This window comes from Equus caballus, chromosome 6, assembly GCF_041296265.1.
Source record: "Equus caballus isolate H_3958 breed thoroughbred chromosome 6, TB-T2T, whole genome shotgun sequence".
Taxonomy (NCBI): Eukaryota; Metazoa; Chordata; class Mammalia; order Perissodactyla; family Equidae; genus Equus; species Equus caballus.
Window position 1 is genome coordinate 87,985,892 of NC_091689.1, and position 14,819 is coordinate 88,000,710.

General features: G+C 60.7%; 2 protein-coding genes across 4 annotated transcripts; one reads left to right on the top strand and one right to left on the bottom strand.

Moving 5' to 3' along the window:
• The first annotated feature begins 331 nt into the window (after positions 1-331).
• SHMT2 (serine hydroxymethyltransferase 2) lies at positions 332-7,551 on the top strand. Of its 3 annotated transcripts, XM_070271782.1 has the most exons (13): positions 332-896; positions 2,380-2,648; positions 3,668-3,865; positions 4,336-4,415; positions 4,585-4,785; positions 5,091-5,172; positions 5,333-5,455; positions 5,584-5,723; positions 6,070-6,235; positions 6,437-6,536; positions 6,622-6,777; positions 6,859-6,966; positions 7,077-7,551. In XM_070271782.1, exons 2-13 carry the CDS (start codon positions 2,478-2,480, stop codon positions 7,202-7,204), a joined length of 1,653 nt encoding a protein of 550 aa, XP_070127883.1. In that variant the 5' UTR covers positions 332-896; positions 2,380-2,477; the 3' UTR covers positions 7,205-7,551. The 3 variants fall into 3 exon arrangements, with proteins under 3 accessions (XP_070127883.1, XP_001488586.1, XP_023499607.1); XM_001488536.6 differs by lacking the exon at positions 332-896 and having other exon boundaries at positions 2,479-2,648; XM_023643839.2 differs by lacking the exons at positions 332-896; positions 2,380-2,648 and adding an exon at positions 3,340-3,519.
• A 168-nt stretch (positions 7,552-7,719) lies between these two features.
• On the bottom strand, positions 7,720-10,069 carry NDUFA4L2 (NDUFA4 mitochondrial complex associated like 2). Its single transcript, XM_001488582.7, has 4 exons — positions 9,891-10,069; positions 9,445-9,533; positions 8,579-8,639; positions 7,720-8,470 (listed from the first exon to the last, which is right to left on the bottom strand). Exons 1-4 carry the CDS (start codon positions 9,945-9,947, stop codon positions 8,414-8,416), a joined length of 264 nt encoding a protein of 87 aa, XP_001488632.1. The 5' UTR covers positions 9,948-10,069; the 3' UTR covers positions 7,720-8,413.
• Between the last annotated feature and the right edge of the window lie 4,750 nt (positions 10,070-14,819).

Sequence of the window (14,819 nt, forward strand, 5' to 3'; positions counted from 1 at the left end):
GTCTGGCAGACACCTGGTCAAGGCCTCCTCCCTCAGCGGCTCGTGGGGAAACTGAGGCAAATATTGATGGAGCTAGCCCCTTGGGAGTCATCCAAGACCACATCAGATAGAGACGAGGGCCGTGGGAGCCCTGCCTCAGGTGGGGATTTTCCTCCCGGAGGTGGGCGAAGTGGATAGGATGGGGATTAGACCTAAGAGGGGACTCCCAGCGGACTATTTGGGACGATTTGGGGGAGGAGATATAAGACCTGGAATGGGATGGAGATGCAGGGACAGCGTAGGCGGGAGCGCTGACAACCTGCTAAGCTTCGCGGAGCTGGCGGGAGGCGGCAGGTGGGGGGCAGGGGGAACGGTGTTTGCGGCATCTGGAGTCATCGATCTTCCTTTTCCTTCCTAATTTCGTGGGCGCTGAGTTTGCAGACGGATGAGGGAGGGAGGGAGGCCTGAGGCAGGGGTGGGGGAGGGGACGAGCGCGAGTTTGGAGAGCTGGGCCAGGGCGCTGCTGCTCGCCGCTGCCTGCAAACAAGGCCCCCTTCAGCCAGCTGCCCACCCTCCCACCCCCGCCTCCAGCTCCTTCCTGCAGCCTCGGTTGCTAATTTTATCCGCCCCCAACCCCGGCCTGGGCGTTAATTGGCTGCGGCTTCATTAGCAGTTCTCAAGCTCAGCCGCCCCCCTCCCCTGGGGACCCCTGACTGGGGCGAGGGAGGGGGTAAAGACAAGCTGAGGCACAGAACGACACCTCATCTTTCGCCTTCCTTCTCCTTGAGTCCTGAGTCGAGGTAACTACTCTAACTACTGGGACAGGGCAGTGTTCTTCAGGGGATTGCCCACTGGCTCCAGCGGGAAACTGAGTCAGAGATGAGTCTGACCCAGACATGCCTGGGAGTCAAAACTCGGTAAGTGGAAGATAAATATAGGATGGATGGATGATAACAGGATCAACTGAAAGGAGGGAGGTGGGAAGTGGTTCTGGGTCAGAGACTAGAGGAAGGAGAAAAACCCAGCAGACTCCTAACACCCCCCAAGCCCCCCACCCCACCCCCGCTGCTGGAAAGACCTGAGAACACCTGAGGCTAGAGTAGGGGGTGGAGGTAGGAGCTAAGGGTGGACTTCTGAGGACTAGTAGGAGAGCCAAGTGGGAATGATTGGAATTAGCAAGCTAGCCCATCTGGGCCTCAGTTTCCTTATTTGAAAAGCAATAACGAAATAACGTGTTCTGGAGATTAAATGAGAATTTGCATATGAATATGCTCTGTGATGGATTGTCCTACCCTTCTTCCTCTGACTCCCAAACCTGCCTCCATCACAGCCACACTCTCCTCCTCCTCCTCCTTTCCCCCCCTTCCCACCTCTGGACATCTGGGAGCACAGTGAGGTGCCCCTGCCCATAACTGCATTGCTGCATTTTGTTACCTGCCCGCCTCTTGATGTCCCAGTAGTCAGTGGGCTATTCTTGTATCTCCAGGGCTATGGCATTCCTGGCATGGAGTAGGAGCTCAGTATGTCTGTTGAATGAATGAATGAATGAATGAATGAATGTGTGATGTTTCTATGTAAGGCAATGGTTCTCAAAGTTGCTGCTTATTAGAATCATTGAGAGGTTTTGTTGTGTGTTAGCGTGAGTGGGCAAATGCCCACTTTAAGATCCATTGAATTAGAACTTCTGAGGAGGAGCCCCACACTCACATATTTATATCACATTTCCCAGTCCATTCTGTTGCCCAGGCTTGGGAACCTACTCCTGGAGGGGTCAAGGAGTCCCTCCCCCAGAGGATGAGTCCAGATGAAATCAGGCTAAAAGGAAGATGCCTTCTAGTCCTAAGATCTGTAGCCCTGAGGATGTAAAGAGAGCTCCCTGACAGACAGCTGGGGCAGCAAGAGGTCAACAGGTAACAAAATGCAGCAGGTGTGACAGGCGGGAGGGGGCACCTCACTCAGCTCTCGAATGTCCCAGGAGGAGGAGCTGGTCCTGGAGGAGGCAGGGTTGTAAGTCAAAGGAGGAGGGGAGGACAATTTATCCCAGAGCATGGTTACATACGAAGTGTCCTTTAATCCCCATCACAGGGTATTTTATTATGGATTTACAAGTGAGGAAACTGAGGCCCAGACAGGCTAACTTGCTAGTTAGTTACAGAGCTGGACCTTGAACTCAGTTCTCTCACCCTTCCACACCAGGGTGCTTTCCAAGGCGCCATGGCTCTCTAGCTTGTATGGGAATACTTCTAGCTTTGTATTTCCCAGAGAGACTGAGAATGCCAGGTATTAAGCAAGCACTCAATAAATGGCTGTTGTCTGGATAACAGACACGGGGGAAAAAAACCCTGAAGAGCTTCAGGACAGTGACGAGTTGGGGCGGGACTGGATCTCTTTTTCTTTCAGGCAAGAACCTCTGACCTGCGGCTACAATCTGGGAATGAAGCACAAGAAGGGGGAGAAAACTACAATTCCCGGAAGACCATAAAAGAGCTACTTCACGCATGCGTAGGTCCCTCCCCTCGCTCTGTGGCTTCTCGAGTGGCTCTTCTGGCGCATGCGCTCTCAGATCAGTCTCCTTCCAACCGCTTGCTTCAGCCGGAGATAGTTTGTGGCTGGACCTCCTGCGACCTCGGGTTGCCATGCTGCCCTTCTCTTTGCTCTGGGCAAGTCGGGTAAGAATGGGGCTCCGGAGACTGCGTGACCTGCAGAAAGCAAGCTCCGCTCCTAGCCTAGTTTCCGTTCACAAACTCTGCGGTTCTCTTGGCTTTTCCGCGCACGTGGTCTGGGGCCTGGGATAGCGGATGCGCAACTAGGGAATCCCTGAGACGCCCCCCCGCCCCCCGCGCTCCCGATGCGCGCGGGGTAACTGGGGCCCCTCCCCATTCTGGCAACCAGACGTCCCAGGGCCTTGTGACTGCCTATTTCACGTGGCATTCGGGGAGAGAAGCGCACCGGATGCCCCGTGGACCCTGTGCTGGCGAACAAGCGGTTCCCGGCCGGGAGCAGCGAGCTGAGTCTTTCCTGCCGGCTCTGAGCCTTGCAGATGATGCAACCTGGCCCCACTGCTTGCATCAAGTGCCCTGCGGCTCTGTGGGCTGGCAGGAGGTGGAAAGAGTAGGGGGCGCAGAGCACAGGATGTGGGTTTGGGCTTCCCTGCCAGCAGACCGCCCCCCCACACACCACTTCCCCAGGGACTGCTAAAGCTCTCCCTCTCACCTCTACTGCTCTAGAAACCACCTCTGTAGCCTGTCAACTCTTGCCAACTCGACCTCCTCCCCCCGCTCCCCCGACTGTGGTATCAGCTTATGGAGGCCCTGCAGGAACACCCTTTTGTTCCTGTGGGTGGGGAGTTTCTGGAACCTCAGTGGACCGCCCCTGAGTTCCAGAGACACAGGCTTCTAGAGGACAAACTTTGTCCTGAGGCTTTGCAGAGAGGTTCATGGGTTGAGGTGGAGGGAAATTCTGAGGTGAGGTGAATGGACCGAATCAGAGCCGCCCCCTGGACATTGATCTCAAGCTTGGCTCTGGAACCGGCTTTTGAAGGTGGGGGTGGGGGTGGTGAGGACTGGAACAGGCTGGCTGGGCAACAGCCTTCTGGGTTTGGAGCTAGAGGGCCGGGTAGGCACGGCTGAGTTGTTGGGAGACTGTCTGTCTAGACACGTTTTGTCTGACCTGGCTTTTCCTCCTCTAGCCTCTGCAGAGATGTGGTCAGCTAGTCAGGATGGCCATACGGTGCCAGCACAGTGAAGTGGCCCAGACCCAAACTGGAGAAGCAACCAGAGGCTGGACAGGCCAGGAGAGTCTGTCGGACAGCGACCCTGAGATGTGGGAGCTGCTGCAGAGGGAGAAGGACAGGCAGTGTCGTGGCCTGGAGCTCATTGCCTCAGAGGTGGGGCCTGGGGAGAGGCCCAGGGCTTGGGCACCACGGGTGCAGGAAGTCACAGGTCATCTTACTGCTCTTTCTCCAGATGTCCCTCTAGACTCAGGGCCTTCCTGCTGGGCCTTATCTCCCTCTCTTCTTACTGTCTTCTGAAGCAAAGGCAGGGCCAGCCTGGGGTATGGGATGGGGACATTAAAGAGCTTCCAAGGCCCCTGCAGTCTAGTCTGGTCCTTCCTCCCTCCCAAGAGGAAGAGGAGTCTGGAAGCACAGGTTTGAGTGACAGGTGGCCTTGCTGGGGACATCTATCATGGCAGCTGGGTTTCTGAGGCTGCTGCCTCAGGCCTGGCAAGGGGCCTGAATGAACAGAGCTTCCTGTAGAGCCCAGCTCCTCCCTGCAGCCCAGGGCTCCGGGGTGGGGCTGTGGGGGTCCGGGGGAAGGGGCTCAGTACCTTCTGACATTGCTCCCCACCCCACCCCAGAACTTCTGCAGCCGAGCTGCGCTGGAGGCCCTGGGGTCCTGTCTGAACAACAAGTACTCGGAGGGTTATCCTGGCAAGAGGTGAGGGCTAGGCACAGAGGGCTGGAGGGTAGCCACAGGGCTGGTGCTCCCAGTGGGGGACGCCTCCCTGTCCCCTCCCTGTGTGTGGAGAGGAGTGGCCCTCTGGGTCCTGTGCTGCAGGTCGGGGGGGTGGCCCTTTCTTTGCCCTGACACACCCCTCCCATGGCAGATACTACGGGGGAGCAGAGGTGGTGGACGAGATCGAGCTGCTGTGTCAGCGCCGGGCCTTGGAGGCCTTTGACCTGGATCCTGCACAGTGGGGAGTCAATGTCCAGCCCTACTCTGGGTCCCCAGCCAATCTGGCTGCCTATACAGCCCTTCTGCAGCCTCATGACCGAATCATGGGGCTGGACCTGCCTGATGGGGGCCAGTGAGTATGGATAGGGTGGGTGGTGGGCTTGGTGGGTAGTGTGGGCTTAGGAGAGGAGTTGTTTCTTGAACACCTACTGTGTGCCATGCAGAGGGAGCGGCTTCTCCTTGTCCTGAAAGTTATAGTGGAGGAGGGAGATAAGACCCCAGTAGCCAGTGCCCACCACAGAACGGGCAGAGTAGTGAGGGTGGGCATGCTAGGAGTAGTGTTCCAGGGACAGAGGCCTTCGGAGCGGCCAGGAGGGGAGTGGTTCAGTCTGGGAGTTACTCCACTCCCCAGCCTTATGTCCTCTCCTCCCCTCCCAGTCTCACCCATGGCTACATGTCTGATGTCAAGCGGATCTCAGCCACATCCATCTTCTTCGAGTCTATGCCCTATAAGCTGAACGTGAGTGCTCCAGGGTGTGGGGTGGGAGCTGCTCAGGCCCTGGTGGCCCTCTGCTGGGGAAAGTGAGGGGCGGGAGCCCTGGGCAGCCCTCAAAGTCAAGGGGGAGAGTGAGCTGCCCCGCTTCTTTCTGAGGGCTTTAGCTTTTTGTTTGTCTGTCCAGCCCAAAACCGGCCTCATTGACTATGACCAGCTTGCACTGACTGCTCGACTTTTCCGGCCGCGGCTCATTATTGCTGGTACCAGTGCCTACGCCCGCCTCATTGACTACGCCCGCATGAGAGAGGTGGTGGAGGGATGGAGTACCACTTAGTCACTCCCCAAGGGGTGGTGGGGAGATTTTGGGCGATGGGTGGCTTCAGGCAGGCCTATCTGGCCGTCCCCGGGCTGAGGCCTGTCTCTTTTCCTGCCCAGGTATGTGATGAGGTCAAGGCACACCTGCTGGCGGACATGGCCCACATCAGTGGCCTAGTGGCTGCCAAGGTGATCCCCTCTCCTTTCAAGCATGCGGATGTTGTCACCACCACCACTCACAAGACCCTTCGAGGGGCCAGGTCAGGCTCCCCTGAGGTCAGGCCTCGCCTTTCCTGCCTTCACGCCCTAGTCCTGGGGCACTGGTGGGCTGGATCCCGGAGGAATTCATTCCCACCTGAAGCCCGGAGGACTTCTACCCAGTCTCTGATGATTCTCCTTCTTTTGCCCCTGGCAGCAGTTCCCTGGCGAAGGGTCTGGGGATGGGAGTGAGGGGCTGCTCCCCTCGACCACTGGAGCTCAGCACACTGGGCACAACTGAGGTGGACTCGGAGCCCTCAGGGGCCTGGGCCAGCCAGTTGCCTCTGCTCTTGCCATCCCATGCCCTTTCTTTTCAGCTTAAATTCTGACCACCCACCTTTTGCACAGGTCAGGACTCATCTTCTACCGGAAGGGAGTGCGGGCTGTGGACCCCAAGTCTGGCCGGGAGATCCCTTACACATTTGAGGACCGAATCAACTTTGCCGTGTTCCCGTCCCTGCAGGGGGGCCCCCACAACCATGCCATTGCTGCAGTGGCTGTGGCCCTAAAGCAGGTTGGGGAGTGTACTCTTGTGGGATGAAGGTGGGGGGCATTGCCTGGAGGCTCAGGCCCTGTCCCTTGCTCACTGAAGTTGGAGCTGAGGGAAGGGAAGTGCAGGATGGGAGGGGGCAAGACTGGGGTCACAGCTGTGCTGGGGGTGGGGGAGCAGAAGGGGCAGGGTTTGGCATCACAGGTGCTGCTGTCTCCCCTCCAGGCCTGCAGTCCCATGTTCCGGGAGTACTCCCTGCAGGTTCTGAAGAACGCTCGCGCCATGGCTGATGCCCTGCTCGAGCGCGGCTACTCACTGGTGTCTGGTGAGCCAGGGGGCTGGGTGAGAGCCCCTGTAGCCTCAGGCAGAGGCCTAAGACTCATCAGTCCCCACTTACTGTCCCCGCTTAGGTGGCACTGACAACCACCTGGTGCTGGTGGACCTGCGGCCCAAGGGCCTAGATGGTGCTCGAGCTGAGCGGGTCCTGGAGCTCGTGTCCATCACGGCCAACAAGAACACCTGTCCTGGAGACCGAAGTGCCATCACGCCTGGGGGCCTGCGGCTTGGTGAGACCTGGGGTTCGAGGAGGGGAGGATGGCTGCCAGGTGGGCTTGGACTGTGCCAATCCCTTTCTGCCTGTCTCCCAGGGGCCCCAGCCTTGACCTCTCGTCAGTTCCGTGAGGATGACTTCCGGAGAGTTGTGGACTTTATAGATGAAGGTGTCAGCATCGGCTTGGAGGTGAAGAGCAAGACGGGTGAGTGGGCAAGACACCCCTGAGCCAGTTTATAGTCACCATCTGCCCCCTCCCCAGGTGATCCAGCTACCTTCCGGACAGCTCTGACCGCTTTCTCCTCACCCCTCCAGCAAAACTCCAGGATTTCAAATCCTTCCTGCTCAACGACCCAGAAACAAGTCGTCGGCTGGCCAACCTCAGGCAGCGTGTGGAGCAGTTTGCCAGGGCCTTCCCCATGCCCGGTTTTGATGAGCACTGAAGGAAATGAGGCCCATAGACTGGAATCTATTTCCCTTCCCCCTCCCTGGACCAGTAGAGGGCAAGGCCTATCTTCCAATTTTTTGCTGGGAGCGGGGGAAGGCCTCCCACTTGGGGGAAAAGCCAGGTAGAGTTCCCCTTCCCGGCATTTGTAGCTGAGAAGATTTCTTTTTGTAACAAGAGTTAGAAGAAGGAGGCTTGGGGCTTTCTGCCCTCCCTGCTCCTGCGTTATCTCAGTGTTATAGACTGCCCGCTCTTCCTGGAAAGGGGGAGTTACCCTTGCGAGCCAGAGGAAGGGCTGGGTAGGCACCCTCCTTTCTGTTTTTAGCTAATAAAATGCTAACCTGCCCTGAGCTTCTGTTACTGGGGGAGGGGTCCCCTGGGCCAGGTGGGGATCTGTCTCCCTCAGCGTGTTCCTCCCTTCCCTCCCACCACCACCACAAGGACCCCGGGGGCTGCAGCCTCCTCTGTCTCTGATCAGAGCCGACACCAGACATGATTAGCAGGCGCAGCAAATTCAATTTGTTAAATGAAATTGTATTTTGCCCACGGCTGCTTCTGTTTGATCCCCGGGGGACGGAGGGGAGCAAGGGAGGGGCGGGACGGCAGGGGGAGGGGCGGGGGAGGCCCAGGTGCGAGGCGAGGGCGTGCCGCCTGGCGGCGTAGGCGGAGCGCTAGGGCTGGGGCCTGAGCGTGCTACACCTCCCTGGGCCTCCGTGCCGCATCCGGGGCAGGCTGGGCAGCTCAGAACGAGCCTAGTGAGCCGGAGCAGCGCCGCCCCTGGGCTGGCGCCGGGAGCCTGGGCTAACGTGAGGCCCGCCACGTCGCTTGGCACTCAGAGGCCCCTGCTTGCTCTTGGCTCACGTCGGCCACGCTCAACACGTAGCCTGCACCACGCCCTGCCGGGCCCAAGTAGCGGGGCAGAGGGGCTGGCTGGGGCCTTTTGGGTCTACCGGGCAGCTGCCTGCCCCCCTAGCTCCCCCTCCCCCGCGTGGGACTCAAGCCTGAGGGTCAGAGGCGCTTCCGCCGCTGGGACCGAGGGAAGGGGGTGGGGGTGGAGCTGCCTCCCCTCTGCCGTGGGAACCAGGCCTGTGTAAGCAGGAGCTGGCCAGGGTGGCTAGAGTGGCGCCCTGGAATTGCGGGCGGAGAGTGGAAGGAAGGAGTAGGCTGGCTGGTGGTGGTTTACATCCAGCGCGCACCCCAGCCGGGCTTAGAAGTCTGGCCGGTCCTTCTTCAGCTTCTTATAGTCAGTGGAAACTGCAAGGAACTATGGGAGGGAAAGGGAGATAGATTGCACTGAGTGCCCCGGGCCTCCCTTTGCCAGGACCAAGAGATGAGGGGATGGAGGTGCCACCATAGAGCCACTGGAAGTTACCTTGTATTGGTCATTGGGGCTCAGGCGGTTCCAGGGCTCTGGGTTGTTCTTTCGGTCCCAGCTGCGGAGGGGGAGGGGGAGGGTTAGCGTTTCCTCTCTGGGAGCCATTACTGGGACTCGAGCCTAAGGTGACACCCACGGTCTCTGCTCTCACCCCAGCACCCTTCCTCCTACCCTGGGGGGCCCATTTCCCAGAGACTGACAGCAGAGGAGGCACGTTAGCAGGTGCTGACAAGTGAGACAAGAAGGCTGTCACCATTGTCAGTGTGAGGCCAGGTGACAGACTGACAACTGGGCCAAGGGACTCCCGCCTGTTCCTTGCCACCCTGGGTTAACCCCGCAGAGCAGAGCGGTGGGAAGCAGGCAGAGATCCTGAGGAGCTGGGGTTTCAGCGATGTGCCCGGAATTCCCATAACGCCGTGGAGGCTTCTGAGGCGTGCTGGAGGACCCCCATCGCCGCTGCCTCTGGCGGGGCGTGGAGTCTCCGTGCCACCCCGGCCCCAATGGCGCCCCCAGCAGCTCACCCGGCCTCACCCCCAGCACCGAGATGGAGGTACCCGAAGGCATCCGGCAGCCGGCAGAGCGGCGTCGCCATGGCAACAGGGCCGGGAGCGGTGCGGGTTTCGCAGCCCGAAGCGGGCCGAATCGCGGGCCACGGAGGAGTGAGCGGTTGGGTAGGCCGGAGCGGGTGCAGGCCTCCCAGGTCAGGAACACGCTCCAGCCCCGAGATGCTGGGCAGTCCAGTCGCAGGTGTGCTGCCTGGAGATCCCCGCTAGGACCACCCATTCCAGTCTTCCCAAGAGGCCTTTGCATTCTACCCCCCTTGCCCCCGCCCCCCAGGACCCTGTCCCAAGCCCCGCCTTTACCAGACGTCCGGGCTGCGCAGGGCGAGTCTCAGCAAGTACAGCGCAGCGCTGCCCATGCCCAGGCCGATGAAGCCGATCATCGGGATGAGCTGCAGGGAGACGGAGGGCACGCTCCTGGTCAGCCCCTCACGTTTCCCAATTGCCCTTTACAAGCTTTTCTGCGCCCCGCCCCCCATCCCGGGTCTGGCGCTCGGTCTCTTCTGGGAGAGGGGGGCCCCTGAAACTTCCCACACCACATTTCCTGTGCGGTCTCCGTGACCCCACAGGGAACCTGCCTCAGGTGGATTCAAGGAACATGGGACATATCGCAGGGCTAGACGGAGGGCATCTTGGAGAAAGATTAGGAGCAGTGGGAGAACTAGCCAAGAGGCAGGGACTGGGAGACGTGGGAGCCGTGGGGCAGCGAGAGAGGAGTGAGAATCGGTAGCTCTGGGGACCGAACTCACCCCGGGATGTCTCTTGATCTGCCGGTAGAAGCGGGCTCCGAGACTGGTTCCCGCCATATCGCCTCTCCAGTGTCTGGTCCTCTCCAGCGGCTCTGCTCCCTCGCTCCTCCTGGGGTCCCGCCCCCGGCTCGGGAGGGGTCGGCCCAGCCCAGCCCGGCCCAGCCCGGCCCTCTTCAACAGACTCACCCCACCCCCCACTCACGTCGCTTCCTTCTGCAGTTCCAGGCTTGCAGCGGGGAGAAGTGTTGGGGAGCAGGGGGTTTCTGCTCCTCTGCTCTCTCATCCAGATGCCACACCCTGGCCCATGGGGGACACCATTACACTTGGGGCCTTGGGTTGGTGCCTGGAAGAGGCCTCACAGGCTTTGACCTGGGTTCTGTCTCCCTCCACAGTGTAGTGGGAGGAGGAGGGGGCCAGACCTACCGACAGCACTAAAGCTGCCCCAGCCGCTCTAGTCCAGCGTGGTTTTTCCCAGTTGTGTTGTGGTTGGCCTGGAATAATGTTTGGAGGCCAGGGAAGCCCGAGGTATTTCAAACCTGGCTCAGGACAGACTAAGTCAGTTGGCGAAGTTTGGGGACTTGAGAGACTTGCTTGCTCTGTCTACCCCGCGTAGGGCTGAAGGTGGAGACACCCAAGGAGGCCACTCTCCGCCTCTGGCGGTGATGGAGAGGAAGGGAATGGAGGGCAATAGTCAAAGAAAGAGAAAAGATGCTGAAGGAGGAAAGAGAACAAGACACAGAGACAGACGCGCAGGGCGCTTGCTGCCCTTTCCTCAGCCAACTCGGGTATATGCTCTGCTGTCAGGGCGGGAAGGCTCACGGTCACGTCTTTGGGGAATCGGGGTGCTAGGGACGCAGGAGCCCAGCCCTAACCACTTCTCCCCACTCCCATGCTAACCTCCACCTCCTCCCTCCACGCCCCCCCACCCCCACCCCGCAGCTGGATCCTACGGAGCTCCCCCACTTCTCCCCTCTAGAGCCTCTTGGCGGTTCGGAAGCTGGGACAGGGGCGAGCTGTGTACCCACTGCTGAGCCCCGGGGGGTACAGAGGGGAGGGGACCCCGAGGAACGGCCCCCTCCATTTCCCCCGCTCTGCTACCACTCGCGCCCCCTGCGCTGACAAGCGCGGCTGTAATTAGGCTGCGGGGTCCTCGGCTCGCCGCCTCTCTCCGGTGGATAATGAGATAAAGTGTCAGAGACAGGGCGAGAACAAAGAGATAGAGACTCGCTGCGCTGTGGGAGGGGCGGGGGGGGGGGGACGGGACACGGGGGAGGGGGCTGACGGGATGCCAAAGCCTGGAGCAGCGCAGAGCCTGGCCCTCCCTGAGCACCGCACCTCCAAGGCTGGGCAAGGGATTGGGATGTCACCCATGCCCCCCAGCCCTCCAGTCTCGGGGACTGAAAATCAACCCCGGAGCTCGAGCTCGAGGGGCCGCACAGCTGGGCTGCACAGCTGGCTGTGTGTGGCACAGCTGGGGCGCGGGACGCCGGCAGGGACGTCTGGCCCCTGCGCCGCGCCCGGTTGCCTTTCGCGCCCTCGCCCGCCTCCCTGCGCCGTTTCCCGTGAGTGCCGGTGACCCAGGCCTAGCGCGTCCCGGAGCCTCTGCCCCTCTCCTTTCCTGGAACCTCCTCGGATCCTCCTGCCTTGGCGTCCGCCCCTCTCTCCCTGCTCCTTATTACTTTATCGCTTCTGCTCTGGTCTGTCCGGGGGGGTCCTTGACCCGCCCCGGCTTCTGGTGCCGGTCTCTGACCCTGAGTCTACGCCCCTCCCAGCCCTGGATGGTGGTCTCCGGGGTCCAGCTGGACACAGAACTCCTTGGGTTCCAGACCCCATCTCTCCCCACCCCACCGCCCTGGACTTCCCCACCAGAAGGACTCAGGCCAAGCTGACCCAGCCGGGTGAGAGACGGCAGAAGTCATTAGCTGCGGATTAGGCGTGGCCAGGGGCGGGCGGGGGTCCCGCCGGGACTGTACTGCGAGCGCTAAATAGCACAGGCGACTGGGCCAGTCAAAAGCAGCTGGACTCGGCGGAGCGAGGTGGCTGCAGGGGCCGTGGGTGCGGGCGCCCCCTGGAGGCCGCGCTGCTCCCAAGCTCTCAGGGGCCATGTGTCGGGCGCCCCCTGTCGGGCCGCGTCGGCCCTGCGCCCCGCAGCTTTCCGGCAGGTAAGCCCGGCCCGCCGCTCCTGCCACTCCCGCCGCCAAGACAGTGGGATCCCGCAGCCTCCACTCTTTTGGTGCAAGGCGGGGCCGGGAGGGGGCGAGGAGAGGGGACGCAGAAGCTCCCGCTTGGCCAGCCGCGGTCACCCCAGGTTCAGGCTGGTTCCGCTCGCGCTCGCGGGGCTAGGCGGCCCCAGATGCCTGGGGCTCGGTCTCCGCCCTGAAACTGCCCTCTGCCCTCTGCCTCTGCCTGCTCTAGTCTCTGGCTGCCCTTCTTTCTGCTTCTTTCTTCTTCAGGCTCTGTCTCTGTCCATCTCCGTTTCTCTGTCTGTCTCTGCGTCTGTCTGTGTCTCCCTGTTCCTTATCATTCCTGCTGTGTGTCTGTCTCTCCCTCTGCAGCTCTCTCTGACTTATCCCTCTGCATCTGATTCTCTGTGTCTCTCTCTATTTATCTCTCCTTCCCTCTAAATCTCTCTACCTCGCGGTGTCTCTCTTTACAAATGCCTCTCTCTGTCACTGTCTATCTCAGTCTCCCCTTCCCATTCCCCAGTTCTATTCCTATTCTCTGGCTTGCTGCCCCTGGGGGAGGGGGGGGCGCCGCAGCAGTCTAACGGGACCCAGCCTGGGGACATCTCGGGGCACTGCCTACGGTCCCCTTCCCGGTCACCTCCACATGCCCGTCATCCTGACGCGGCCTATGTCTTCCCTCTGCAGCTGTGGGGCGTGGAGGGGGCGCCCAGGAGGGAGACACAGCGCCCAGCATCTGCTCGGGAGCCCCAGGGCCCTGACCCCCTCTGCCGCTATTAAGGGCGCCGGGTCCCGAGGCTCTGAGATGATCATGATTGCATCAGCCAGACAGCCGCGGAGCTGGGAGCCGCGCGGCGAGCGAGAGAGCAGTGAGACAAAGACGCCCGCGCCATCTGTTTATGCAAAGCACTCTCCGCCGGGAACCCCGGCGTCCCAGTGCCTGGCCCGGCTCGGGGCACAGGGTCATGAGCCCGCACCTGCCCGGCGCCCCGCCGCGCCGTGGTTTCCCCCCTCACCCCAGCACCCAGAGGGGCCGCGAGGCGAGCGGAACGGAGGGAGGTGGGGGGTGTTGATGTGATTGGAGCGGACGCGGCTGTTTCTTCAATAATGGATGGAGATGATGCGGACGGCGGAGCCAAGCCCGCCCGGAGAACAGAGAGGAATAGAAATGGGGAGAGGAAGGGGCGGGGGAGGGAAGCTCACCCAGGCGCGTGCGCGCGCCACACACACACACACACACACACACACACACACACACGCGAGCACGCGTGCGTCACACTGTCATACGCCGCCGCGCGGCTCACACCCAGGCACACGCCCACGCACTGTCACCAAGACACACACACCTGCAGGTGGAGACGCCAGAGCGACACACACTCACCAGAAGCCCTTTCTGATTCTCACATACACACAGTCCTGCGGGCAGAGACACACGGAAATGCCCACACACTAGACACCGAAGCGTGAAGAATACACAGATACATAGACACACCAAAGCACCTACGCACACCTAGACACCCTAGGGCTTAGACAGACAAAAATCATAAAGGTTGGGAGGGGGCTCAGAATGGGGACCAGACCAACAGGTACACACTGAGGGGCACACACACATACCTGGGGAACACATATACCAACATACACCCCTCACCTGGGGTTCTGACAGACACACCTCACACACTCGGGGCACAGACACACACATACTACACACCAGGGGCATAGACACCCATAATCACCAGGGGCACAGAGAGATCCCCCACCCACCCCTACACATTCAGAGGTTCACACCCACACATATGCAGGAGCTGCTGCCTGTGCCCTGAGGTGGTCGAGTGTGGTAGCGTGGTCGCTGGAGTCCCAGAAGTGGGCCTTGTTAGTCTAGCCGTATAATGAGGTCCTGGTGAAAGGAGGCGCCTGGGGCTGTGGGCCCAGCACCCTGCCTGACTGCCTGCAAGCTTCCTTCCTTGGCGTCCAGGGCAGGTGATGGACCTTGGGCCACTCTGGCCACAGCCAACCCAGCCAGGCCCCACCAAGCCGGCCCCAACCTGAGCAGCTGGGGAGAGAAGAGGGAGTCCTAAAGGGACATTGGTGGCTGCACAGAGAGACTCCCAGGATCCTCACACAGCCAGGAGGCAGGGGTGGAGGAGAGGATCACTCTGTACCCCCTCATCCTCAGTGCTGCCCAGTCCTCTGACTTCAAGGGGTACTTTCTTTGCCAAGAGTAGGGTGGGCACTGGAGAGGGGTAGGGTGTGGGTTGAGTCTTGGACCCTGGTAACCAGGCCCCTCCTCCTCCCGTCTGTTTTCAATTCAGTCCGCTCCTTGGCCCAGACTTTTGACCTTTGCAGCAGGAGGCAGCATCATCCATCACCCAGACGGCTGCTTGAGGGAGTGGGGGGCGTTTGGGGCTCACCCAGGGTCCCTGTCACTTCCATGTCCCTATCCTGAGACCTGCTCTCTGCTGGCGGGCCAGGGTTCTACCTGCGGGCAAGTACTGAGGGGAGGGCGTGACCCTGGGACTCAATCACGATACTGGGCCTTGTGTCCCCATCCCTGGAACCCCAGCACCCATCCTTTGAGCTCGGCACAGCCGGCCTCCCTGCTCCTGCCGCCCTCCCTCTCTCGGGCCCTTTGCTTAATTTCCTATTAACTGCTGATAAATCCAATTAAACCGCCGCTCTAATTAGGGACAGCTGCCGGCTCCGCGAGGCGGGGGAGGAGGGGTGCCCCCCGAGTGTAGGGGGAAAGAAC

Bases quoted from the DNA above. Each gene is read 5' to 3' on its own strand.
- NDUFA4L2 (XM_001488582.7), bottom strand. From the start codon at position 9,947: ATGGCGGGAACCAGTCTCGGAGCCCGCTTCTACCGGCAGATCAAGAGA. The intron at 8,640-9,444 runs GTAAAGGCGGGG...CCCCCTCCGCAG, and splicing joins CTGCGCAGCCCGGACGTCTG to CTGGGACCGAAAGAACAACC. The intron at 8,471-8,578 runs GTAACTTCCAGT...TCCCTCCCATAG, and splicing joins GCCCCAATGACCAATACAAG to TTCCTTGCAGTTTCCACTGA.
- SHMT2 (XM_070271782.1), top strand. From the start codon at position 2,478: ATGCGTAGGTCCCTCCCCTCGCTCTGTGGCTTCTCGAGTGGCTCTTCT. The intron at 5,456-5,583 runs GTGGTGGAGGGA...TTTCCTGCCCAG, and splicing joins ACTACGCCCGCATGAGAGAG to GTATGTGATGAGGTCAAGGC. The intron at 6,537-6,621 runs GTGAGCCAGGGG...GTCCCCGCTTAG, and splicing joins CGGCTACTCACTGGTGTCTG to GTGGCACTGACAACCACCTG.